The following is a 26,032-nucleotide window of genomic DNA, read 5'->3' as shown; positions in this document are numbered from 1 at the left end:
CATTCACACTGGAAGCGGATCCGCGTTCGCGAAGCGGTTGCGAAAGCGGTTGTATAAAGATCCAGTGCAATTGCACGCGCATTTGATGTCATCGTGTGCGCGTGCAATTTGTACTGAATCTTTATACAACCGCGTTCGCAACCGCTTTGCGAACGCGGATCCGCTTCCAGTGTGAATGAGCCCTTACCGCTCATTCACACTGGAAGCGCATCCGCGTTCGCAAAGCGGTTGCGAACGCGGTTGTATAAAGATCCAGTACAATTGCACGCGCATTTGATGTCATCGTGTGCGCGTGCAATTTGTACTGAATCTTTATACAACCGCGTTCGCAACCGCTTTGCGAACGCGGATCCGCTTCCAGTGTGAATGAGCGGTTAGAGTGTTGGGAATCAAGGTCTACGCGTCGCGCGTGCTGACGTCTGCAGCAGTAGCTGTTCTAAAAAATCAAAAGCAAAAGCAAAAAAAAAAAAAAAGAAGAGCATTTTGCAGGTGCGTTTAACATCATATTATGGTGATTTACTTCGAATATTTCATACGAGGAAGGCGAGGGCTCGTGGCGCGTAAATCTACGCTCCCAGCATTCTTCTTGAGGCTTGTGTAAGTTAGCAATAGGTACATTTAAAGCGCGGGATTTATGCCACCAAGCATGGGGTACGCGTCTCCCATGCATGGGTGGTGACGTCAAACCACCTGGTTTGGCGGCGCGTCAGTTTCTTTTCCTTTTTTTAATTTTATTTCAGAGCGCGTGAAAGAGCATCTGATTGATCTCTTCGTGTTCTAAGCCCTAAACATCTGAGCAACAAAAACAGATGTCACGCGGCGGGTTACAATAGTAAATGCCATGGACGCTGCGATGTGAACCTATGCCAAGCCTCTGCGTCATTGTCCGCGGCAGGTGCTATGGAAACCGCCGCAAGGCACTTGTGTTTTTACTCATGTGCCGCGGTTTTAGCTTTTATTTGTTTTATGACGGCGTTCCGATTTTTACTTGTTTTTATCTGTTTCCCATGATCTCGTCCGGCGTAGTTCGGCGAAGACCGCCTAGAAGACAAGGCGCGTACCATTCTCCCACAAGCGTCATCGTTAGCAGATACCGGCATGCCTCAAGCGGCAAGCAGGCTGAAGCTTGGCTAGATTCGCTGCAAAGCGGCAGTGCGTCCCTGGTGGCGTCGCCGCTTGATAGCGTCTCAAGTGCGCTAGGTTAGTACGTGGCGAGGCCACAACGGACGCGTTTTCTTATTTACAGCTACTTTCATCAAGGGTCAGCCTGTTTGCCCGTTGGGGTACGGGTCGGGAACTTAGTAACGATCGCGTCATGCGCAGACGTCGTCTTCTAGGTGGTATTGGCTAAACGTGTGGCAGTTTCGGACGCGCAGCTTTGTACTACCATTAACTATGCACAAGTCGTTTTTTAACAGCGCCCCCTGGAAACGCGAGAAGGTTAAACTGGAGAAAGCAAACAGATGCAAATTCTATTTAGCACAATGAGAACCTGGTATATGTGTTCCAATTACAAGCCGGGCTCGAAACCACGCGCCAATGATGTGCTTTCACCTATTACGTTCTTTTTTTTTTTTTTTTTTTGTAACTGTTAGCGGGCGAGCGATTTAATAGGGAGTTTTTGTAAACTGCTTTCATCCCTCTGCTACTCTATCCGCAGCAAAGATACAGCTACAGCGCCTGCGCGCCGCTAGCCTTGACTGAAGAAAGCCAGATCTCATAACGGGTTGCGGAGAACGTTGCGGGACGGCGGAAACGATCTACGAAAGCTCCCTAATAGCCAGTTGCAGTCGATCATTTTCAAAGGCCCGCTACCTCTACAGGCCCGCGCTTCAGCGCATTCATCGAAGTGGCAGCGCCTGCTCCCACTACAAAAAAGTATGGCCTGAAAACACGTTCTATTAAAACTCTCTCTTAGAGAGTTTTAGTAGATGGTTCAGTCACCACCACTGCGCTTACTGCAATCCGCGACAAACTCCGCTATATGTATTTAGCGGAGCCCTGATTTTAGGTTTTCGTAGAACTATGGAGCTTAAAGTGCGTCTCCGACTGGTCTGTTCAGCGTTCTATCCAGACTTGAGCAGTAATCCGTTACAAGCAACGTATTGCTTCTAATTGGTTACGTTTCGAAGTAACTTTGTAATTGACACGTTGCTTTTCTGCGGTAGTAATTCGTAATGTAATTCCGCTACAAAATATTGGTAACGGATTACTTTAATTACTCGTTACCTTTTAAAATATGAACATAATACAGAAACTGGAGCAATATCAGTCTGCAGGGACCAATTGCTCGACCTAAGCTCAGAAACGATCACTCGCGCCCATGTATTTGTCAGTACGTCAGGCGACGTGCGCGATCGAAAGCGTCGCTGTGGTCAGCCTGCCACGATTTGCCGAATACTAGCTATGACGTCAGCAAAGGATTTCTCATCCACGGATATAAGAGGAATGTAAGAACTTCACTTTTGGCGGTGTTGGCAGTGTTGATTTCAGAGGGCTATGATTTCCAACTTCCACCATGCTCATTGTAAAAAACATCGAACTTTTTGCACGGAACGTAATGACGTCACGAGAGGGAATTATAGGAGGGAGTCACCGAAACACCTCGCCGCTAATAGGGAGTATTCACTGGTGGGCATAGCTGTGAGCGCGACTGCTGAGCGCGTACTGACGGCGAGCTTTCACAGTTCTTCTGTAACGTGCATTCAGCACCATCAATGTTGCCGGTCTTAGCAGCTTATTAATGTGAGCTCGTTCTGAGCATGCGCTCTAAACATCGCCCTAAAAATGCATAGTTGACAGTGCGTCAAAGCTGCAGGCACGAGGGCGCAGCTTTGAGATGTAGCGCTTACGGTTAAAAGTCCCGTTACAAAAAAGAGCTTTCATAGATCGATTTCTTACCTCCAAATCTCCTAGTGGAAGTAGACGCTGCTACTGAGCATGCGCACCGCTAGCTTTATCTGCACAATTCCAGGGATTATTTCCGGAGGCCGTAAGCTAGCGGGATTGCGGACGTGGTTGCAGCTTGCGCTGCCTTGTCAGCTTACAGGTGAACGGAATGCACAGGCATTCTTTCTCTTAAAGAAGTACGGAAACGAAAATTAAAATATTCGAATTTTGTTCGGAAATGAGTCAAGCATGACGGATAATAAACGTAAATGATAATCGCACGTTTGTATCTTGAACGACTGGCAATATTGTTCCTTCCAAACGGTGCCCTCGAGCAAGCGCTCGAAGAAAAGCGAACGGAGAGCGCGATGCGACATGGGGCATCCGTCGCAAACAAAAAAAAGAAAAAAAGGATTCCCCGCATTCGTGACGTAGAAAGGCCGGTGTGGCTATGAGCTTTGCCCTTGGTTACATTGTGAATAGCGTCAACCTGTTACAACAGAGCCGTTCCACGTACCCAAGGGGGGATCAGCGTGTGGCTGGGCCAAGGAGCACGTAGTTTCCACAGCACTGTCAGCTTAGGGGCGAACGGGATGGGAAAAGCAACTTTTGTCCAAATTTTGAGGGACGGGCTAATCTTCAATAGTCAGTTGCAACCTAAGAACGAAGGGCGAGGGTAAGACGGGCCGGGGAGGAGGAAGCAGACGGAACGCTGGAGAAGAGAGGGGGAAACCTCCTTCTCTCTTTACCGTTCCGTCTGCTTCCTCCTTCCCGGCCCGTCTTACCCTCGCCCTTCGTTCTTAGGTTGCAACAGACGGGGAGAATGGCTGTCTCCTGGTATACAAATAAGGGTCCGTCTTCTTGAACTGTTTGATACAATGCGCGATTTGTGAGTAAAGGAAGAAAGCTATGAAGGAAAATGTTGAATTCCAAAGAGCGGCGCTGCTCCGATAGAACTTGCTACGTCATGACTATGTAGCAAGTTCCCCAATGTTGCTAGATTACCTCCCAAAAAGGCTCCACATGCATCCACCAGGTGCACATTGAAAGATCGCTTAATTAGCTTTAAAATTAGTTTTCTTGTGCCTTTCAAACAAAAAACTGGCATTTTTTGAGGTTGTGCTGCAAAATGCAACGCATTAAAGCAAAAAAAATTAGCACTGGAATTTTCCACACTCCTATAAATAAAATACTTTAGAGTCACAAGGACTACCATAATGCGATTGTATGACAATTGAAAAGTAGTGTTGCAGAACATTTTTGAACACATCAAAATTGTTTAATTTCTTTTCTTGATGAGTGTATGGGAAAAGTAACGTGAAAGTAATTTGTAACGTAACGAGAAAAGTAATCCGTTACTTTTCCGCGAAAGTAATTTGGCATGGTAATCTGTTACATTTGAGACTCGGTAATTTGTAATTTTAATCCATTACATTTTTTCAAGTAACGGGCACAAGTCTGCCCATTCATCAAAACTGTCCCCAAAGTAGCGACAAATGACTTCATAAAATCTGGAGCGTCTTTCTGTCGGCGGGTGGTCTGGCAACTTAGGAATGAAGAAGCGAGCGGCACGTCGGACTCCAGTTCTGATTGCCGAATGTCACGGCTCCAGGTCTCGGAAGCCCATCCAGAGCCCTACACACGTCTCTAACAACGTGCGACACCCCTGGATACCAGTTTCGGCACAAACAGCCGCGTATTCTCTCAACTGCGTCCAAACCTCCACTACTGCTGCGCTAAGCCTAACCACCCAGGCCAACGAGACCGGCTCGCCGCTCGCCGCCCGCCACCGGCTGCGGCAGCTTTCGCGCGCCCTCCCAACAACATGGACGCAGCATCATCCGACATGGGATAGAAATTGCAATCCCCGACTCCTCGCCAAGCCCACGCGACTACACTCGTCGTGAAATTTAACATGTCATCATAAATTATACGCCCCGTTCAAACTCTGACCGCGGTCGACTGCTACCGTCATTCGACCACAGTCAAGCTCCGAAATGTCCAGCAAATCGTGCTCCAAGGAACAACGTATGGCATCACGCCGTACACGGCACATGATCCTAACATCGCTCCAGGTGTAATCCACGGCATTACGCAAGACTACAGCGACAAAGACATCAATGATCTCCACCGAGTACAAAGTAAGAGGATTATCCAATTTCGACGACTACGAGCCACCAATACCATCATAGTGATTCTGGAGGGTTCACACCTGCCTCGATACGCGATCTTTGCCCTCACACCCTACCGCATTTACCCACCAAGAGTCCGCACTACACAGTGCAGGCACTGCTTTCGCATCGACCACCAAGCTGATGTATGCCCGCACAAACAAGCTCACTGCTTCTGCAAATACTGCGGCCAACATTTTCCACCAACGCTGGACAACGAAATCCCAGAACACGAATGCATAGTCTGCTGTCTAAATTGCAAGCCGACCACAGTACAACAACACCAACCTGCACCACTCTCCAAGCGGATCTCCAGGTACGAATTCAAAGCCGCCGAAGCCCACGCCAGGGGAAGCCGACGCAACCCTCTTTCTCCAGCAGCGACAATGCTCACTGGCCCCGCCTGGAAGCACGCAATCGTTTCTCGGTACTCGCCATTGAGTCTTCTACCCATCAGGCCCAGCAAGACTCTCACAGGCACCGCACTACAAGACAGAGCCCCCCAAAGCACCGGGCCCGATCCTACTCAACGCAACGCCGACAACTACACTCGCCGGAACCCTCCCCAGGTGCCCAACCAGAGAAACAAACACAGCAGCCAGCACCTCGATGTACTTGGCCCCAACCGAATCGACCCTCTCCTCCCCAGGCCCCTCGACCACCACTAACCGGGACCAACACCGAAACACCACCCTCCACTGGACAGATGAGGGGCTGAGTGGCTCCTCTCCCCTCCACCACAACCACCCCTCCTACACGCTTAAACGCTCTCGCCCCCGGAGCACAATACCAATGACCTGGTATCCCACATACGCCTGCCCTCCACCACAACCACCCCTCCTACGCCCTGCAACACTCTCGCCCCCGGAGTACAATACCAATGACATGGTATACCACATACAAAAACTCATAATAGATTTGATACCCGCACATCAACAGCACTAACTGCCCAGCTTCAGCAGCTCATTGCACAAAAAATCAGCCGCCAGCTAACGAGGCGATAGACTGTCTCTCCTGCAAACGTGCACCAACCACACTAAGTGAAATGCCCTTGGACAACCATGAATAGCTACCACACAGCTACCGATTATCTCATGATATGGTAGTGGAACTGTCTCGGCTTCTGAAAGAAAAAAAAGTAGTTTCACCCAATACATTCTCCACCCTGATTGTCCACCGGATATCATCCTTCTCCAGGAGACAAATGGCACTTTCTCTCTTCCTGTCTACGATCATTACGGTCAGCCATCCCTCCCCCGCAAAACATACCAGTATCATCCTGCTCCACAAGCGTCGGGCATGACAGTAAAGTATGTGCGCAAGCACCACCCTAGAATTCAATACGACACAACACACATGAACGCCTCCCACATAGAACGGGTGCACACGAAAAGCCTCATTAACGGCATCAAGATACACATCAACACCTACTGGTCGCCATCGAAACAACCCAACGCATTTCCTTCCTTGGCACCGGTATCTGCAGCATTGGCACTTTCCAGGCCAGCACGTTCTCATAACAGGGGACTCCTCATAACAGGAAACATAGCTTTTAACTACAATAGAACCGAGCCAAGAGGCCGAAAACTCGAGAGTTTCATGCAACAAGAAGCCTTCACCTCTATCAACGATTTCACGCTTCCGACGAGAGCTGGCAACAGCAAAGAGGCCGATACCAACCCGGACCTTACGTGGTACAAAGGCCCGGACGAGCCACACTGAGCAAATACCGAAAAATGTCTCGGAAGTGACCACTGTGTTATTAAAATCACCTTGCTGATAGGCCTCACGCGTACATTACGCAGGCGTATCAGACAGAACCACATCACTAAGTGGCATAAAGCACGCCTCGACATGGAAAGCTCACTAAACACATCATCCTACCCGGAATGGTTATTCTCCCTCCAGAACATCCTTAAAGGGATGCTGAACCAAAATTTGGATTTTACAAGATAAGGTAGCAGGAGTGTTCAACGGGACGCCACAAACCCCAAAACATCACTCGTAAAGCAATATCTCGAACGGATGGCCGTATTTTTGTAAAATTAGGATGCGATTGAGTGAGAATCTCGACGTCGCGTTTCTTGCAGACTTGTTGGGGAAGAGAAGAAACGGGGCCGTGCTTCCTTCTCTCTTCGCGTCCTCGCGGAGTCAAAACGAGAAGAGGAGGAAACGAGAATCACGACGTCATGGGCTTTTTTGGCCTTATTCAAGCGCACTCTTCTTTCCCAAAAATGCGACCATCCGTTGGAGAAATCGCTTTGTGAGTGATGCTTTCGGGTTTGTAGCGCCCGTTCAGAAAACAACGCTTCCGCGTTGTTTTCTGAAATGAAAATTTCGTTCCAGCATCTCTTCAAAGTCTACACAAAACATATCCACTCCACGGAAGACTACCGTGCAGTGAATACTCACCGGGTCTCCCACTGGACGCGCCGGCACAACCTACTCCGCAAGTGGAAAAGGTAGAAGATTAACATCAATCTTCACCAAAGCATTCAAGACCTCAATTATGAAATCACCAGCTATGCTCAACACATCACCACGGATCAATGGCTCTCGCATTGCGAACATCTATCCCAGCATTTCCGCAACACGAGGATATGGAGCAAACTCCGTTCCCTCCTCGGGAACACTGCTCAACGAAATCACCTCGCCACGCTCAAAATGAACAACTACACCGAAGACCAACTTCCAAAAGCACTTCGGGATACCTACTATCCGGAACACAACCAACTGCCACTCCCTCTAAAGCCAGAAGCCCCTGAAACACACGAAGGCATTCAGTCCAACTTCACCCTCAGAGAACTCGAAGCAACCCTTCGAACACTTCGGCGAAATACAGCTCCTAAGCCGGACAGCATTTCATACACCGCACTCCGGAACCTCTCTCCTCAGGCAACTATGGACCTCCTACAACATATCAACCAAGCCTGGCGCACAAGGATCCTCCCCTCAAAATGGAAGGAAGCTAAGGTTCCTTGCCTGCCCAAGCCGGGAAAAGACCCCATTATTATCGCAAACCTCCGTCCGATTTCCATGACCTCCTGCATAGGAAAGGTTATGGAAAAGATGGCACTCACCAGACTTGAATGGCGCATTGACCACACTCACCTCACCTCCTGCCATTAACCCAAATAGGCTTCCGACGACACAAGAGTGCCCAAGATTTTGCGCTTTGGTTAAAAGCTACCACTCAAGAATACCCAAGTGCGGCGCAGTTGCGTACTATCGTAGCAGTCGAAATAAAAACAGAATATGATAATGTCGAATATGCCAGCGTACTGCGGAACTTCCAGCAGCTCGGGGTTTCCGGCCGACTATACAATTATGTTCAAGCCTTTCTCACAGAACGGACGATCGTGTACTCGACAGTGAGGGACAACTATCAGATCACTTTCTTATCACTAAAGGCATGGCACAGGGATCCATTGTATCCCCGATGTTATTCAATATTGCCGCGCGCAAGGCTGAGAAAGCAACGCTCGGTCACGGTCCTCCAGAAAGTTCCCGTTTATTCATGTACCGCACGTAACTTCTATCATTTATCCCTGCTTTTGTTTTCTAGAAAGTGCGTGTTCATTCTCGCCCCGATCACGCGACGCTCGAACCGCTTTCGCCGAATCTTCGAGATAGCGGCGCACTCTAGATAAGAGGCCGCCCGCGACCTTGTCGAGTCAGTCTCGCCCTAGCGCTCGATTCTGCTGACACGCCGACTTCGACGCCCGCGACGCTCTGCTTTCTTCTGTTTCCTTCTTTATTTTTTTGGCACAAGTTCGCCACATTAAACGTTTATTTCTTTCTGTTTATTTCCTGTTTTTTGTTTGGTCACCACCCGTGACATTTGGTGGAGGTGCGGGGTACCGCATGCCCCTGCCGCGTACCCCTCCGAGGGCCCACAGTGCAAGTCCGACGCCTAGCCCACGAAGAACCGACGAAAGCACTTCCGAGATCCGGTTCAGTCGTCGCACCCAAGGTCTACACCCGGAATTCGGACCTCTACCGCCCAGGACTAAGCAGCCAACGAGGCCAACGATGGACAGCCAGTCGTCCCAGAACCCGTCCACCGCCAGCGTCGTATACCTGCCCGTCGCACCCAAAACTCCGACGCCTTTCCACGGAGACACCCACGAGGACATCGAGGACTGGCTGCAACATTATGAACGTGTGGCCCGACATAACGGGTGGTCAGCTGAGCACTGCTTGCAGAACCTTTACTTCTCGCTGGAAGGTACTGCAAGGTACTGGCTGGAGAACCACGAGGCTTCTTTAACCTCGTGGGAGGTGTGCAAGCAAGAGCTAGTGAAGACGTTTACCAGCCAACACCGACGCGAGAGGGCCGAAGACATCCTTCGAACAAGGACCCAAGGTCTGAATGAAAGCATCACCAGCTTCGTTGAGGATGTTCTTCGCCTGAGCGCCCGCGCCGATCCTCAGGCTACAGAGGAGAAGAAGCTGCGACACCTGATGAGGGGTGTCAAAAGCGAGATATTCGGAGGTCTCATTCGCAATCCTCCGACAACTGTCGACGGGTTCGTCACGGAGGCGACGAATATGGAACGTGCCCTACTAGCACGCGCCAGGCACTACGAGCGACACCCTGGCGTGACTACTCTGGCGACATCCGGATACAACCTTGGTACCGACCTCCCAGGCATCCGTGACATCATCCGTGAAGTCGTCCGGGAAGAAATCCGCAAGATGCTCCCCGCTATGGATCGCCCGTCCTCCCTGTCGCTCGCCGAGGTCGTGCGAGATGAAGTTCATCGGGCCTTCCAACCTGAGGTTCCGATCAACATGACGACGCCAGAGGAACCGACTTTGAGCTACGCCGGCATGGCCCGACGACCGCCGCAAGCTAACCGCCAGGCCACGGCGCCACCCCGACGAGACCCTCCGATGCCACAGTATCCTCGACGCCAGGAAGGGCAAGTCCAGGACGTCCGCCCGGAGCAACCCTCGTCGAGGAAGACCGACGTGTGGCGAACGGCCGACCGACGCCCGCTCTGCTACCACTGCGGGGAACCCGACCATGTGTACCGCCGATGCCCATACCGACGACTCGGGCTGCGCGGGTTCCACCCAAACGACCCGCGCCCCCGGTATGGTGAACGCCCTCGGGAGATCGACGAGTACCTGCGACGACCCCAGTCCCCCGAGCCTGCGTCCCGCCGAGAGTTCCGGTCGCCATCGCCACGACGTCCAGCTTCGCCGATGCACCGACCCCGACGTGAAAGCCTGTCACCCCTCGCTCCTCACCGGGGAAACTAGGCGCGGCAACCCCTGGAGGTGGAGTTGCCGAAGACAACCGACGTAAAGAGCCTCCAAGAACGACGGAGCGCTCCCACTCTCCCGACCCCAAGCATCACAACGACGCTCCTGCATCGGTGTCTAACAACCTGAACGTTGTGATCGACGGCCTCGACGCATCGGCACTCGTGGACACCGGAGCAGACTACTCAGTCTTGAGTGGGAGGCTCTCCCGCCACCTTCGAAAAGTCATGACGCCGTGGGAAGGACCCCAAATACGAACCGCCGGAGGACATCTCATCACACCAGTCGGGAGATGCACTGCTCGCGTCGAGATCCACGGTGAAACGTGCCCTGTCAAGTTCGTCATTCTGCAAGACTGTTCGAGGGACGTTATCCTCGGAATGGACTTTCTCTGCGAGTATGGCGCCGTCATCGACCTCGGAACAAACCGGCTGACGCTACGAAAACCTGCTCCACCAGCGGAGGAACCCGAAGCGACGTCACCCACGGTCCGAGTCCTCGCAAACCACGTAAACCTACCACCGCGGTCGAGTGTTTTCGTACTTGTCGGGATCGATGAAGCTTCCTGTGGCGAAGTTCTTCTCGAGGGAAGCCTCCAATTGCTCCTGGGAAGAGGCATAGGCGTCGCAAGGGGAGTAGCTGAACTTCAGGATGGGCGGACTGTGGCCCTCGTGACGAACTTCCGAAACGAAACGCAACACCTCACGAAAGGTGCAGCCGTGGGCCAAGTCGAGAAACTCCGAAACCCCGCCGAAATCACTGCGATCACTGACGAATCCTCGCCGCCCCAGCAAGACAGTACGTCGCCAGCGCAGCTCGACATTGACCCTAAGCTTCCGGACCCTGAACGGCGTCAGCTGGTTAACCTCCTCGCCGAATACCGCGACTGCTTTGCGACGTCGTCGAAGGTGCGCCAGACCGCGGTTGCCAAGCACCGCATCGCTACTGAGGACGACGCGCGCCCTGTGCATCGATCGCCGTACAGAGTCTCCGCTAAGGAAAGGGAGGTGATCCATCAGCAAGTTCAAGAGATGCTGAATGACGACATAATCCAACCTTCAAGCAGTCCATGGGCCTCTCCAGTCGTGCTGGTTAAGAAGAAGGACGGAACTCTTCGGTTCTGCGTGGACTACCGGCAGCTCAACACGGTTACGAAGAAAGACGTCTACCCACTCCCCCGCATCGACGACACTCTAGACCGGCTGCGCCACTCTCGATACTTTTCATCGATGGACCTGAAGAGCGGCTACTGGCAAATCGAGGTCGACGAACGGGACCGAGAGAAGACAGCCTTCGTCACGCCGGATGGACTCTACGAGTTCAAGGTGATGCCCTTCGGACTATGCACAGCGCCAGCAACTTTCCAGCGTGTCATGGACACCGTACTGGCAGGGCTGAAGTGGCAGAGTTGTCTCGTCTACCTTGACGACGTCGTTGTATTTTCAGCTGACTTCGACGAGCACTTGAGACGACTCCGAGCTGTTCTTCAAGCCATTCAGACCGCCGGACTCACACTCAAGCCGTCAAAGTGCCGGTTCGCCTATGACGAACTGAAGTTCCTTGGCCACGTGGTTAGTAACGAAGGCGTCCGCCCAGACCCCGAGAAGACTCGCGCCGTCGCGGCATTTCCAGCGCCGACAGATAAGAAGGCCGTGCGAAGATTCCTTGGACTTTGTGCCTATTATCGACGCTTCGTTCGGGATTTCGCAAGGATTTCCGCACCACTTACGAATCTCACGAAGGACGCCAAGAAGTTCGAATGGGCCGAGGAGCAACAGTAGGCATTCGACGAACTGAAACGACGACTCCAGACTCCTCCTGTGCTTGGACATTTCAACCAGGATGCGGAAACAGAAATTCACACCGACGCAAGTAACGCGGGACTGGGCGCAGTACTAGTCCAAGTGCAAGAAGGCATCGAGCGAGTCATCGCCTACGCAAGTCGGACATTGTTCAAGGCGGAGAAAAAGTACTCTACAACTGAGAAAGAATGCCTTACGGTCGTCTGGGCAATAACGAAGTTTCGTCCGTACTTGTACGGCAGCCCGTTCCGTGTAGTCACGGACCACCACTCGCTCTGCTGGCTTGCGAAGCTGAAGGACCCGTCAGGACGCCTCGCTCGATGGAGTCTTCGACTACAAGAGTTCAACATGACAGTGGTCTATAAGTCAGGCCGCAAGCACAGCGACGCCGACTGCCTGTCCAGAGCCCCCGTCGAAACCCCTTCCGGCTGCAGCGACGACAATGACGACGAGTGCTTTCTAGGAGCAGTGAACACCGACGATATGGCACGACGTCAGCGGGACGATCCTGAGCTGCGCGCATTAATCGAGCACCTGGAAGGGGGCAGGAGTACCGTGCCACGTGTCTTCTCACGAGTACTGCCGACCTTCGCCATCCGACAAGGTGTACTCTACAAAGAGAACTTCGGCAACAACAACACACCTTTGTTGCTGGTAATCCCGAGTGACCTTCGAGAGGAGATCTTCCAAGCCTGCCACGACGACCCGACATCCGGACACCTTGGTTACAGCCGGACACTGGCCCGTATTCGTGAAAAGTATTACTGGCCGAAGCTCCCCAAGACCGTCCACCTATACACACGATCATGCCACGAGTGCCAGCGACGCAAGAAACCGCCGACGAGGCCGGCCGGACTTCTGCAGCCCATTTCTCCTCCAACTACACCCTTCCAGCAGATCGGAATGGATCTGCTTGGTCCTTTTCCGCCTTCGACGCCGGGGAACCGCTGGATCATCGTCGCCACAGATTATCTCACGCGGTACGCCGAAACGAAAGCTCTTCCTTCAGGGACTGCTGTGGAAGTCGCCAAGTTTTTCATCGAGTCCATCGTCCTCCGGCACGGCGCTCCCGAGGTTCTGATTACAGATCGCGGATCTTCGTTCATGGCCCAGCTGACGCAAGAGATCCTTCGTCTCAGTGGCACCGGCCATCGTCGAACCACTGCATACCACCCGCAGACCAACGGACTGACCGAGCGACTCAACAAGACAATCGCCGATATGATCTCTATGTACGTCGACGTAGAGCACAAGACGTGGGACGAGGTGCTGCCCTACGTCACGTTCGCCTACAATACGGCGGTTCAAGAGACCACTGGATTCACCCCTTTCCAGCTGGTACATGGTCGGAAGGTAACGACCATGCTGGACGCCATGCTGCCCCATGAGCCATCTGACAACGAGAGCGACGACGCCCAGGCGGTTGCTCAACGCGCCGAAGAAGTTCGCCAGCTCGCCCGACTCCTGATTCAAGACCAGCAACGCGTCGACGCCGGCCGCTACAACCTTTGTCGCAGGGACGTCCACTTCCAGCCCGGAGATAGGGTGTGGGTACGGACGCCCATCCGTCGCCGCGGCCTCAGTGAGAAACTGCTGAAACGGTACTTTGGACCATACAAGGTACTTCGTCGCCTCGGCGAGCTGAACTACGAGGTGATGCCCGACGGAACACGAACATCGTCACGCCGCCCACCACGACCTGAGGTCGTCCACGTCGTGCGCCTGAAGCCGTACTACGCTCGATAGGACTGTGGACCTTTTGTGCTCCAAAAGACTCTTTAGTTTATCGTTCTTTTTTATTTTGATTTGTTTTACACTGCATCGGGGCGATGCACTTTTAAAGGGGGGAGTAATGCCGCGCGCAAGGCTGAGAAAGCAACGCTCGGTCACGGTCCTCCAGAAAGTTCCCGTTTATTCATGTACCGCACGTAACTTCTATCATTTATCCCTGCTTTTGTTTTCTAGAAAGTGCGTGTTCATTCTCGCCCCGATCACGCGACGCTCGAACCGCTTTCGCCGAATCTTCGAGATAGCGGCGCACTCTAGATAAGAGGCCGCCCGCGACCTTGTCGAGTCAGTCTCGCCCTAGCGCTCGATTCTGCTGACACGCCGACTTCGACGCCCGCGACGCTCTGCTTTCTTCTGTTTCCTTCTTTATTTTTTTGGCACAAGTTCGCCACATTAAACGTTTATTTCTTTCTGTTTATTTCCTGTTTTTTGTTTGGTCACCACCCGTGACAATATCGCCATGATGAACCTCCCCTCCCAACTCAACCGCATTCTTTATATCCATCATGCATTATACGCTGATGATATCACTATCTGGTGTAACACAGGCAATCCTGGGGAACAAGAAACGGCACTCCAAGAAGCTCTCGATACAATCGAAACTTATGCCAACGGAATTGGTCTATTTTGTGCCCCCGAAAAGTTTGAATATATCAACATCATCGACGAACGAATTAAACTCAAAGTTGGACACAACGAGACCTTATCAAACTTCGCCTCCACAACAACCCCATACCCCGTAAGACATGTATCCGCGTCTTCGGCTTCCTATGGCAAGAAGATAGTCGGCACACAATATGGCTCCGCAATACCCTTCAAACTATACGTCAGATCAAGAACATCCTCCAACGCATTACCCGCGGAACGAGGGAATGACTGAATCTGCCCTCCAAAAAATAACGGAATCCCTAATCTACACCCGAGTACTGTACGCATTACCGTACGTCTGTGTGTCAACCACAGGATGCAAGACGTTAGAAGCAGCACTCCGTCTGGTGTCCTCGAACAGAACTAGGTGTGCCCAAACAGGCACCCAATCACCTCATAGAAGCCACAGCCCTCCATAAAAACATCCAAGACAGAGTCTTCGTCCACCTTGAAGCACAGCATGTCCACCTCAGAACCAAAGAACAAGGACGAGCCTTCCTTCAGAAAGTAGGCCACACTGTACCCCCAGTGTCATCTCCCCCTCAGCTTCCACCCTGGCAAATGATACCCCGACTCACGGTGGCGGCAAAAACCAAATATATGGACCCCGTCCGCCACTCTACCCGTCGCCAGATGAGAGCAATCCGTTATGAACAAACGAGCCTGGCATATACTACACCGATGCCGATTTCCACGAACGCACGACGGCATGCACAGCCGTCCACTGCACAACGTAAACGATCACCCACAAGCATACCTATGTCCACAAGGCAGCAGGCGCAGAAAATGTTTCTTTAAAATGTTTCTGTTAACGTTTCCTGTCTGCCGATCTGCCGATAGGGGGCAGGGGCTTTGTCAAGCTGCACATTTTGCAGCTTTTTTCCCTGTCTCCGTCACCCATATGTAAAAATGGGAGTAAATAAAATGAATTGAATTGAGTTGAATTGAAGCACAAGCAATTCTCGAAGCCATCACGCTGCACGAGAACCCCATCACCAATGTCGTAATTTGCACAAACCGCCAGAAAGCTCTGCGTGATATTGAGCTCCACACATTACCCCCCTCCTCCCACATAACTGCAGAACTGCAGCGCTACCTACACCTCCATCCTCTCATCCATATTTTCTTAGAATGGATACCAGGCCATCAAGGCATCGCTCGGAATGAAGCGGCTCATTCCGCAACCCGAGACAATAGGGAGTTTTCGTAGGTCGTTCTCGCCGTCCCGCAAGGCCCTCCGCAACACGCTACGATAGCGGGAACTCCACAGTCAAGGCTATCAACGCGCAGGCGCAGCAGCAACTTCTTCGTTGCGGAACGCTTAGCGGAGGGGGCAGCGCGGTCTACGAAAACTTCCTAATCAAGATCCGGGTCCTGGCAGCCCCTTGCTATCGGCTTTGATACAATGCGCGATTTGTGAGTAAAGGAAGAAAGCTATGAAGGAAAATGTTGAATTCCAAAGAGCGGCGCTGCTCCGATAGAACTTGCTACGTCATGACTATGTAGCAAGTTCCCCAATGTTGCTAGATTACCTCCCAAAAAGGCTCCACATGCATCCACCAGGTGCACATTGAAAGATCGCTTAATTAGCTTTAAAATTAGTTTTCTTGTGCCTTTCAAACAAAAAACTGGCATTTTTGAGGTTGTGCTGCAAAATGCAACGCATTAAAGCAAAAAAAATTAGCACTGGAATTTTCCACACTCCTATAAATAAAATACTTTAGAGTCACAAGGACTACCATAATGCGATTGTATGACAATTGAAAAGTAGTGTTGCAGAACATTTTTGAACACATCAAAATTGTTTAATTTCTTTTCTTGATGAGTGTATGGGAAAAGTAACGTGAAAGTAATTTGTAACGTAACGAGAAAAGTAATCCGTTACTTTTCCGCGAAAGTAATTTGGCATGGTAATCTGTTACATTTGAGACTCGGTAATTTGTAATTTTAATCCATTACATTTTTTCAAGTAACGGGCACAAGTCTGCCCATTCATCAAAACTGTCCCCAAAGTAGCGACAAATGACTTCATAAAATCTGGAGCGTCTTTCTGTCGGCGGGTGGTCTGGCAACTTAGGAATGAAGAAGCGAGCGGCACGTCGGACTCCAGTTCTGATTGCCGAATGTCACGGCTCCAGGTCTCGGAAGCCCATCCAGAGCCCTACACACGTCTCTAACAACGTGCGACACCCCTGGATACCAGTTTCGGCACAAACAGCCGCGTATTCTCTCAACTGCGTCCAAACCTCCACTACTGCTGCGCTAAGCCTAACCACCCAGGTCAACGAGACCGGCTCGCCGCTCGCCGCCCGCCACCCGCTGCGGCAGCTTTCGCGCGCCCTCCCAACAACATGGACGCAGCATCATCCGACATGGGATAGAAATTGCAATCCCCGACTCCTCGCCAAGCCCACGCGACTACACTCGTCGTGAAATTTAACATGTCATCATAAATTATACGCCCCGTTCAAACTCTGACCGCGGTCGACTGCTACCGTCATTCGACCACAGTCAAGCTCCGAAATGTCCAGCAAATCGTGCTCCAAGGAACAACGTATGGCATCACGCCGTACACGGCACATGATCCTAACATCGCTCCAGGTGTAATCCACGGCATTACGCAAGACTACAGCGACAAAGACATCAATGATCTCCACCGAGTACAAAGTAAGAGGATTATCCAATTTCGACGACTACGAGCCACCAATACCATCATAGTGATTCTGGAGGGTTCACACCTGCCTCGATACGCGATCTTTGCCCTCACACCCTACCGCATTTACCCACCAAGAGTCCGCACTACACAGTGCAGGCACTGCTTTCGCATCGACCACCAAGCTGATGTATGCCCGCACAAACAAGCTCACTGCTTCTGCAAATACTGCGGCCAACATTTTCCACCAACGCTGGACAACGAAATCCCAGAACACGAATGCATAGTCTGCTGTCTAAATTGCAAGCCGACCACAGTACAACAACACCAACCTGCACCACTCTCCAAGCGGATCTCCAGGTACGAATTCAAAGCCGCCGAAGCCCACGCCAGGGGAAGCCGACGCAACCCTCTTTCTCCAGCAGCGACAATGCTCACTGGCCCCGCCTGGAAGCACGCAATCGTTTCTCGGTACTCGCCATTGAGTCTTCTACCCATCAGGCCCAGCAAGACTCTCACAGGCACCGCACTACAAGACAGAGCCCCCCAAAGCACCGGGCCCGATCCTACTCAACGCAACGCCGACAACTACACTCGCCGGAACCCTCCCCAGGTGCCCAACCAGAGAAACAAACACAGAAGCCAGCACCTCGATGTACTTGGCCCCAACCGAATCGACCCTCTCCTCCCCAGGCCCCTCGACCACCACTAACCGGGACCAACACCGAAACACCACCCTCCACTGGACAGATGAGGGGCTGAGTGGCTCCTCTCCCCTCCACCACAACCACCCCTCCTACACGCTTAAACGCTCTCGCCCCCGGAGCACAATACCAATGACCTGGTATCCCACATACGCCTGCCCTCCACCACAACCACCCCTCCTACGCCCTGCAACACTCTCGCCCCCGGAGTACAATACCAATGACATGGTATACCACATACAAAAACTCATAATAGATTTGATACCCGCACATCAACAGCACTAACTGCCCAGCTTCAGCAGCTCATTGCACAAAAAATCAGCCGCCAGCTAACGAGGCGATAGACTGTCTCTCCTGCAAACGTGCACCAACCACACTAAGTGAAATGCCCTTGGACAACCATGAATAGCTACCACACAGCTACCGATTATCTCATGATATGGTAGTGGAACTGTCTCGGCTTCTGAAAGAAAAAAAAGTAGTTTCACCCAATACATTCTCCACCCTGATTGTCCACCGGATATCATCCTTCTCCAGGAGACAAATGGCACTTTCTCTCTTCCTGTCTACGATCATTACGGTCAGCCATCCCTCCCCCGCAAAACATACCAGTATCATCCTGCTCCACAAGCGTCGGGCATGACAGTAAAGTATGTGCGCAAGCACCACCCTAGAATTCAATACGACACAACACACATGAACGCCTCCCACATAGAACGGGTGCACACGAAAAGCCTCATTAACGGCATCAAGATACACATCAACACCTACTGATCGCCATCGAAACAACCCAACGCATTTCCTTCCTTGGCACCGGTATCTGCAGCATTGGCACTTTCCAGGCCAGCACGTTCTCATAACAGGGGACTCCTCATAACAGGAAACATAGCTTTTAACTACAATAGAACCGAGCCAAGAGGCCGAAAACTCGAGAGTTTCATGCAACAAGAAGCCTTCACCTCTATCAACGATTTCACGCTTCCGACGAGAGCTGGCAACAGCAAAGAGGCCGATACCAACCCGGACCTTACGTGGTACAAAGGCCCGGACGAGCCACACTGAGCAAATACCGAAAAATGTCTCGGAAGTGACCACTGTGTTATTAAAATCACCTTGCTGATAGGCCTCACGCGTACATTACGCAGGCGTATCAGACAGAACCACATCACTAAGTGGCATAAAGCACGCCTCGACATGGAAAGCTCACTAAACACATCATCCTACCCGGAATGGTTATTCTCCCTCCAGAACATCCTTAAAGGGATGCTGAACCAAAATTTGGATTTTACAAGATAAGGTAGCAGGAGTGTTCAACGGGACGCCACAAACCCCAAAACATCACTCGTAAAGCAATATCTCGAACGGATGGCCGTATTTTTGTAAAATTAGGATGCGATTGAGTGAGAATCTCGACGTCGCGTTTCTTGCAGACTTGTTGGGGAAGAGAAGAAACGGGGCCGTGCTTCCTTCTCTCTTCGCGTCCTCGCGGAGTCAAAACGAGAAGAGGAGGAAACGAGAATCACGACGTCATGGGCTTTTTTGGCCTTATTCAAGCGCACTCTTCTTTCCCAAAAATGCGACCATCCGTTGGAGAAATCGCTTTGTGAGTGATGCTTTCGGGTTTGTAGCGCCCGTTCAGAAAACAACGCTTCCGCGTTGTTTTCTGAAATGAAAATTTCGTTCCAGCATCTCTTCAAAGTCTACACAAAACATATCCACTCCACGGAAGACTACCGTGCAGTGAATACTCACCGGGTCTCCCACTGGACGCGCCGGCACAACCTACTCCGCAAGTGGAAAAGGTAGAAGATTAACATCAATCTTCACCAAAGCATTCAAGACCTCAATTATGAAATCACCAGCTATGCTCAACACATCACCACGGATCAATGGCTCTCGCATTGCGAACATCTATCCCAGCATTTCCGCAACACGAGGATATGGAGCAAACTCCGTTCCCTCCTCGGGAACACTGCTCAACGAAATCACCTCGCCACGCTCAAAATGAACAACTACACCGAAGACCAACTTCCAAAAGCACTTCGGGATACCTACTATCCGGAACACAACCAACTGCCACTCCCTCTAAAGCCAGAAGCCCCTGAAACACACGAAGGCATTCAGTCCAACTTCACCCTCAGAGAACTCGAAGCAACCCTTCGAACACTTCGGCGAAATACAGCTCCTAAGCCGGACAGCATTTCATACACCGCACTCCGGAACCTCTCTCCTCAGGCAACTATGGACCTCCTACAACATATCAACCAAGCCTGGCGCACAAGGATCCTCCCCTCAGAATGGAAGGAAGCTAAGGTTCCTTGCCTGCCCAAGCCGGGAAAAGACCCCATTATTATCGCAAACCTCCGTCCGATTTCCATGACCTCCTGCATAGGAAAGGTTATGGAAAAGATGGCACTCACCAGACTTGAATGGCGCATTGACCACACTCACCTCACCTCCTGCCATTAACCCAAATAGGCTTCCGACGACACAAGAGTGCCCAAGATTTTGCGCTTTGGTTAAAAGCTACCACTCAAGAATACCCAAGTGCGGCGCAGTTGCGTACTATCGTAGCAGTCGAAATAAAAACAGAATATGATAATGTCGAATATGCCAGCGTACTGCGGAACTTCCAGCAGCTCGGGGTTTCCGGCCGACTATACAATTATGTTCAAGCCTTTCTCACAGAACGGACGATCGTGTACTCGACAGTGAGGGACAACTATCAGATCACTTTCTTATCACTAAAGGCATGGCACAGGGATCCATTGTATCCCCGATGTTATTCAATATTGCCGCGCGCAAGGCTGAGAAAGCAACGCTCGGTCACGGTCCTCCAGAAAGTTCCCGTTTATTCATGTACCGCACGTAACTTCTATCATTTATCCCTGCTTTTGTTTTCTAGAAAGTGCGTGTTCATTCTCGCCCCGATCACGCGACGCTCGAACCGCTTTCGCCGAATCTTCGAGATAGCGGCGCACTCTAGATAAGAGGCCGCCCGCGACCTTGTCGAGTCAGTCTCGCCCTAGCGCTCGATTCTGCTGACACGCCGACTTCGACGCCCGCGACGCTCTGCTTTCTTCTGTTTCCTTCTTTATTTTTTTGGCACAAGTTCGCCACATTAAACGTTTATTTCTTTCTGTTTATTTCCTGTTTTTTGTTTGGTCACCACCCGTGACAATATCGCCATGATGAACCTCCCCTCCCAACTCAACCGCATTCTTTATATCCATCATGCATTATACGCTGATGATATCACTATCTGGTGTAACACAGGCAATCCTGGGGAACAAGAAACGGCACTCCAAGAAGCTCTCGATACAATCGAAACTTATGCCAACGGAATTGGTCTATTTTGTGCCCCCGAAAAGTTTGAATATATCAACATCATCGACGAACGAATTAAACTCAAAGTTGGACACAACGAGACCTTATCAAACTTCGCCTCCACAACAACCCCATACCCCGTAAGACATGTATCCGCGTCTTCGGCTTCCTATGGCAAGAAGATAGTCGGCACACAATATGGCTCCGCAATACCCTTCAAACTATACGTCAGATCAAGAACATCCTCCAACGCATTACCCGCGGAACGAGGGAATGACTAAATCTGCCCTCCAAAAAATAACGGAATCCCTAATCTACACCCGAGTACTGTACGCATTACCGTACGTCTGTGTGTCAACCACAGGATGCAAGACGTTAGAAGCAGCACTCCGTCTGGTGTCCTCGAACAGAACTAGGTGTGCCCAAACAGGCACCCAATCACCTCATAGAAGCCACAGCCCTCCATAAAAACATCCAAGACAGAGTCTTCGTCCACCTTGAAGCACAGCATGTCCACCTCAGAACCAAAGAACAAGGACGAGCCTTCCTTCAGAAAGTAGGCCACACTGTACCCCCAGTGTCATCTCCCCCTCAGCTTCCACCCTGGCAAATGATACCCCGACTCACGGTGGCGGCAAAAACCAAATATATGGACCCCGTCCGCCACTCTACCCGTCGCCAGATGAGAGCAATCCGTTATGAACAAACGAGCCTGGCATATACTACACCGATGCCGATTTCCACGAACGCACGACGGCATACACAGCCGTCCACTGTACAACGTAAACGATCACCCACAAGCATACCTATGTCCACAAGGCAGCAGGCGCAGAAAATGTTTCTTTAAAATGTTTCTGTTAACGTTTCCTGTCTGCCGATCTGCCGATAGGGGGCAGGGGCTTTGTCAAGCTGCACATTTTGCAGCTTTTTTCCCTGTCTCCGTCACCCATATGTAAAAATGGGAGTAAATAAAATGAATTGAATTGAGTTGAATTGAAGCACAAGCAATTCTCGAAGCCATCACGCTGCACGAGAACCCCATCACCAATGTCGTAGTTTGCACAAACCGCCAGAAAGCTCTGTGTGATATTGAGCTCCACACATTACCCCCCTCCTCCCACATAACTGCAGAACTGCAGCGCTACCTACACCTCCATCCTCTCATCCATATTTTCTTAGAATGGATACCAGGCCATCAAGGCATCGCTCGGAATGAAGCGGCTCATTCCGCAACCCGAGACAATAGGGAGTTTTCGTAGGTCGTTCTCGCCGTCCCGCAAGGCCCTCCGCAACACGCTACGATAGCGGGAACTCCACAGTCAAGGCTATCAACGCGCAGGCGCAGCAGCAACTTCTTCGTTGCGGAACGCTTAGCGGAGGGGGCAGCGCGGTCTACGAAAACTTCCTAATCAAGATCCGGGTCCTGGCAGCCCCTTGCTATCGGCTCCTACTACTCAAGCTCTCACACGACAGCAGTTTCAAGGACGTAATTCCCGTCTTCGCGCGCTGCGGCATAACGCTCGCTCTCCACCTCTCGTCCCGCATGCCACATCTCGAAAGGACGCAAGCCTCCTTAGAAAGGCACAGACCAACTCCCTCCGCTGAGAAGTCTTTCTCCATCATATCACCCAAAAACAGGGCTATCCCACTCCCGAGCACACCTACTGGACATGCCCGCGAACAGCTAAGCATTTCAACAAGATATCCTTCCCTTCCAACGCTCCCCTCTCCTCCTCCTGGGAACACTGGGTCACTCTACCTCTTGAACGTCAGGACATCTATTGGCCACGATTGCTACAACATATCAAAACCATCCACGATAAGAACTCGTAACGTCCAAAGGGCATCCCGGACTGGGGATCAAAATTAATTTGTTTTGCCATTAATAAAGTATTCTCTCTCTCTCTCTTTCTGTCGGATGTCACGATCCTGGCAGTTGGTCGTAGAAATGCTGAAGCTTCGGCTAACTGCCACTCTAGAGAGTGACCTGCCGCAGAAGGGGCGTCTGCCAGACCCAGCACCGTTGCTGGTACACCGCAAGGATCGCGACCGACGACGGCATGACACTTCTATGACGTCACCAGGCGGAAATCGAGGGACCACTTTTTTTGGACGCGATAAACACACCAGTCGCAGACGCGTTCCAGACACGTCGAAAACCGCTAGGGTTCATAGCGGTACGAGACTAACGCAACGCCACTAATGACTATTTCGGAAGTTATTAAAATGTACGCTAGAGGTAAAATGGCGCTAGTGTTTTGTGGCAGATTGAGGCAGACAGCAAACAGTCGAAAATTGACTTTTTTTTTTAATGTACTTGTATGAAAATAAGCGAGAGCATTTTCTCCCTTCGCTCAATTATAAGAGCGAATATTCCGAACAATTTGTACGTACAAGGTAGCATGGAACATTTCTCAGTCAGGCAGACGAATGAATTGGTCAGTTACGGCGTTTTTCTTTCCAATTTATTACATTAAAAGCGTTGCTAAAACGGATTCGTACATGTCGTTATGTGCACTGTCGGACATTGTTAGCTCGGACACGACATCGGCGCTTTTCAGCGTGGGGATATACGTGCCAAACAAACGGAGGAGATCTGGAAAACCGAGAAAGACGGCATGAGCTACGCAGCAACACTGGATCAATAACTCCCTGTGCATGTACGATCAAAATTAATTGAACGCCACGTAATATAATCCGATTTGTAATAAGTACTGGTTTATTCTTTACGCTTTGAGAAGATGCTTGTTCTACGTTCAAACCATCACCCGCAACTTCGAGATCTTTGAGAACATGTTCCTCATAAAAGCTGCCCAGCATAGAAAAAAAATATAGACATATTTCATAGCCCACGTACTTTACTCTGTACGTTTTGAACGTTTTGAACCGCTCGTAAAGTTGCAAGACGCGGTCATCTTTATATAGTGACAGGACCGACCTATTTGCAATATATAAGCGTCAACGGAATGGTAAAGACCCTTGAACACGCACAATATTTTTTTTTTTCAATTGTTATTTTGCTTAGAATCGTCGCTTGTTTTTACACACCTACTTTGAAAAAGTGGTTTGGGCCTCGAATACATCGAAGTTAAGCATCGTTGAGTGATACAAAATGCGCTAACTAAAGCAATTGCATTTTTACAGTATTAATAAAGGTACATACTATTCGGTACGACCCAAATGATAAACGTGTACTATGTTATTTTCAGGTGAAGAGACAAAATACACGCGCGTTTTCCCATAGGAATGCACAGGAGCACCACAAAAGTAGATTGGTTGCTGTCTGCTTCAATTCGCATCCCGGAAGTCGTATGACACTAGCGCCAGTTGAACCTTTAGCGTACATTATAATAACTATGTATTTTGAACACTAGCTTACGTGAAATAGAGGTTTAAAGGTATTCTTAGTAGTCGTCACGACGAAAGTGACCGAGCAAGAGGTCGCATCTTTCGAGCACAACACAAATTGCGAAGGTTTTTCTTTAGTTTTCTGTTTCGTGTCTGCATTTACCATGTATTTATTAAATTGCTCTCTGTCACAGTCCAGGAAACGGATTAGTCGCGGTTACTTCCCACAGCAGCAAGATATCATCTGCTCATAAGAAGCGCGATCGCGAAGCGGGCACATGCCCGCTTTGCGGACATCTTGAATTGTTTCCCTGTCGCCGGCTTTCCCTAATCTCGTTAAGACTCGTTCTCGCGACACCCACGCTGTCACGCCGCGCTGCGCGCGTGCTACGCAACTTTCTTAAAATGTCGCGCCTCCGCTACCTTCCGCGGCTTTGCTAGCTATCCGCTAGAAGCGCGCATGCGCAGTAGTGGCGCAACTTTAGCGTATAGCGTAGCAGGACGGCCGAAACAATCCACGAAAACATTCTATTAATACATAAAGCGCTTATAAATCACTTCTTTTTTTTTTTTTGGCGTCTTCACTCAGCGCATAAAAAAATACTTTTTGGGGTGGTTTAGTATAACTAAGTGTTTCATGGCCATAGAAACCTCTTAGCCAAACAGAAACACCATCTGAAGAGATTCAACATATTTATGTAAACTGGATCGCCGACATGAAAGTTGTGTAACACGAGAATGTCGGGGCTCTCCTAGTTACAATATTAATAAAAGACTCCAAAACTCTCGTGGGTAAAATTGGATATGGTGCGTTCCCGTTGTCTTTCAAAGGCGTGATGCCGCCAGTTTTATTTTTAAGAGAGGATATTTTAACTGCCTTTGTGTGTAGTCAATCAGTAGACGCTACCATTACCAATTTTCTTCGTTGCGCCTTTATAACCTATACTTGACTTGGTTCATATGCAGGGCTAATGGACGTGGAAGTTTTTACCGACTACTTACGGAAGTTATCGCCAATAAAAACACCGGAGGAAGGACGCATAAAAATGCACAACAACAGAAGGCCCTCTAACGCAACATCAGGCGGCCTGTATCCAGGCACCTTGAAGATCTAGGGCGCAGACCTCTTGCTCTTCGGAATATTAAAACAAGATTTGGAACCAATTTTTGGGGGGAAACGTTAAAAAGGAGACTATAAATAATTATAACCTTGCCTCGGCAAAGTGTACAGAGTTAATTGTTAGTCTGAAAATGTTTGTTTGGTTTTACGACGTGTGTGCAGAATTTTCATGCTCTTCATACTTTTGGCGACGAGATGTCACTTGGTGCCACCTAGAGGGATTTCTTTTGTGATTTGAGCAGACGACGCACCAAGTAATTGCACGGAGTGGCTATGTTGGTTCGATTTGATGACAATTGATAACTGTTAAT

General features: G+C 50.4%; 1 protein-coding gene across 1 annotated transcript in view; it reads left to right on the top strand.

Moving 5' to 3' along the window:
* Window positions 1-25,716, top strand: part of LOC8042861 (protein 5NUC-like) — a 97,448-nt gene extending 71,732 nt beyond the window's left edge. Inside the window, exon 9 of the mRNA XM_040207091.1 lies at window positions 25,568-25,716. Coding sequence (XP_040063025.1) covers window positions 25,568-25,716 — 149 coding nt within the window. The remainder of the gene's footprint in view (window positions 1-25,567) is intronic.
* Window positions 25,717-26,032: the final 316 nt, after the last annotated feature.

Source organism: Ixodes scapularis, unplaced genomic scaffold, assembly GCF_016920785.2.
Source record: "Ixodes scapularis isolate PalLabHiFi unplaced genomic scaffold, ASM1692078v2 PGA_scaffold2__306_contigs__length_199485367, whole genome shotgun sequence".
Taxonomy (NCBI): Eukaryota; Metazoa; Arthropoda; class Arachnida; order Ixodida; family Ixodidae; genus Ixodes; species Ixodes scapularis.
Note: the sequence above shows the minus strand (reverse complement) of the source record. Positions and strands in the feature narration are given on the sequence as shown.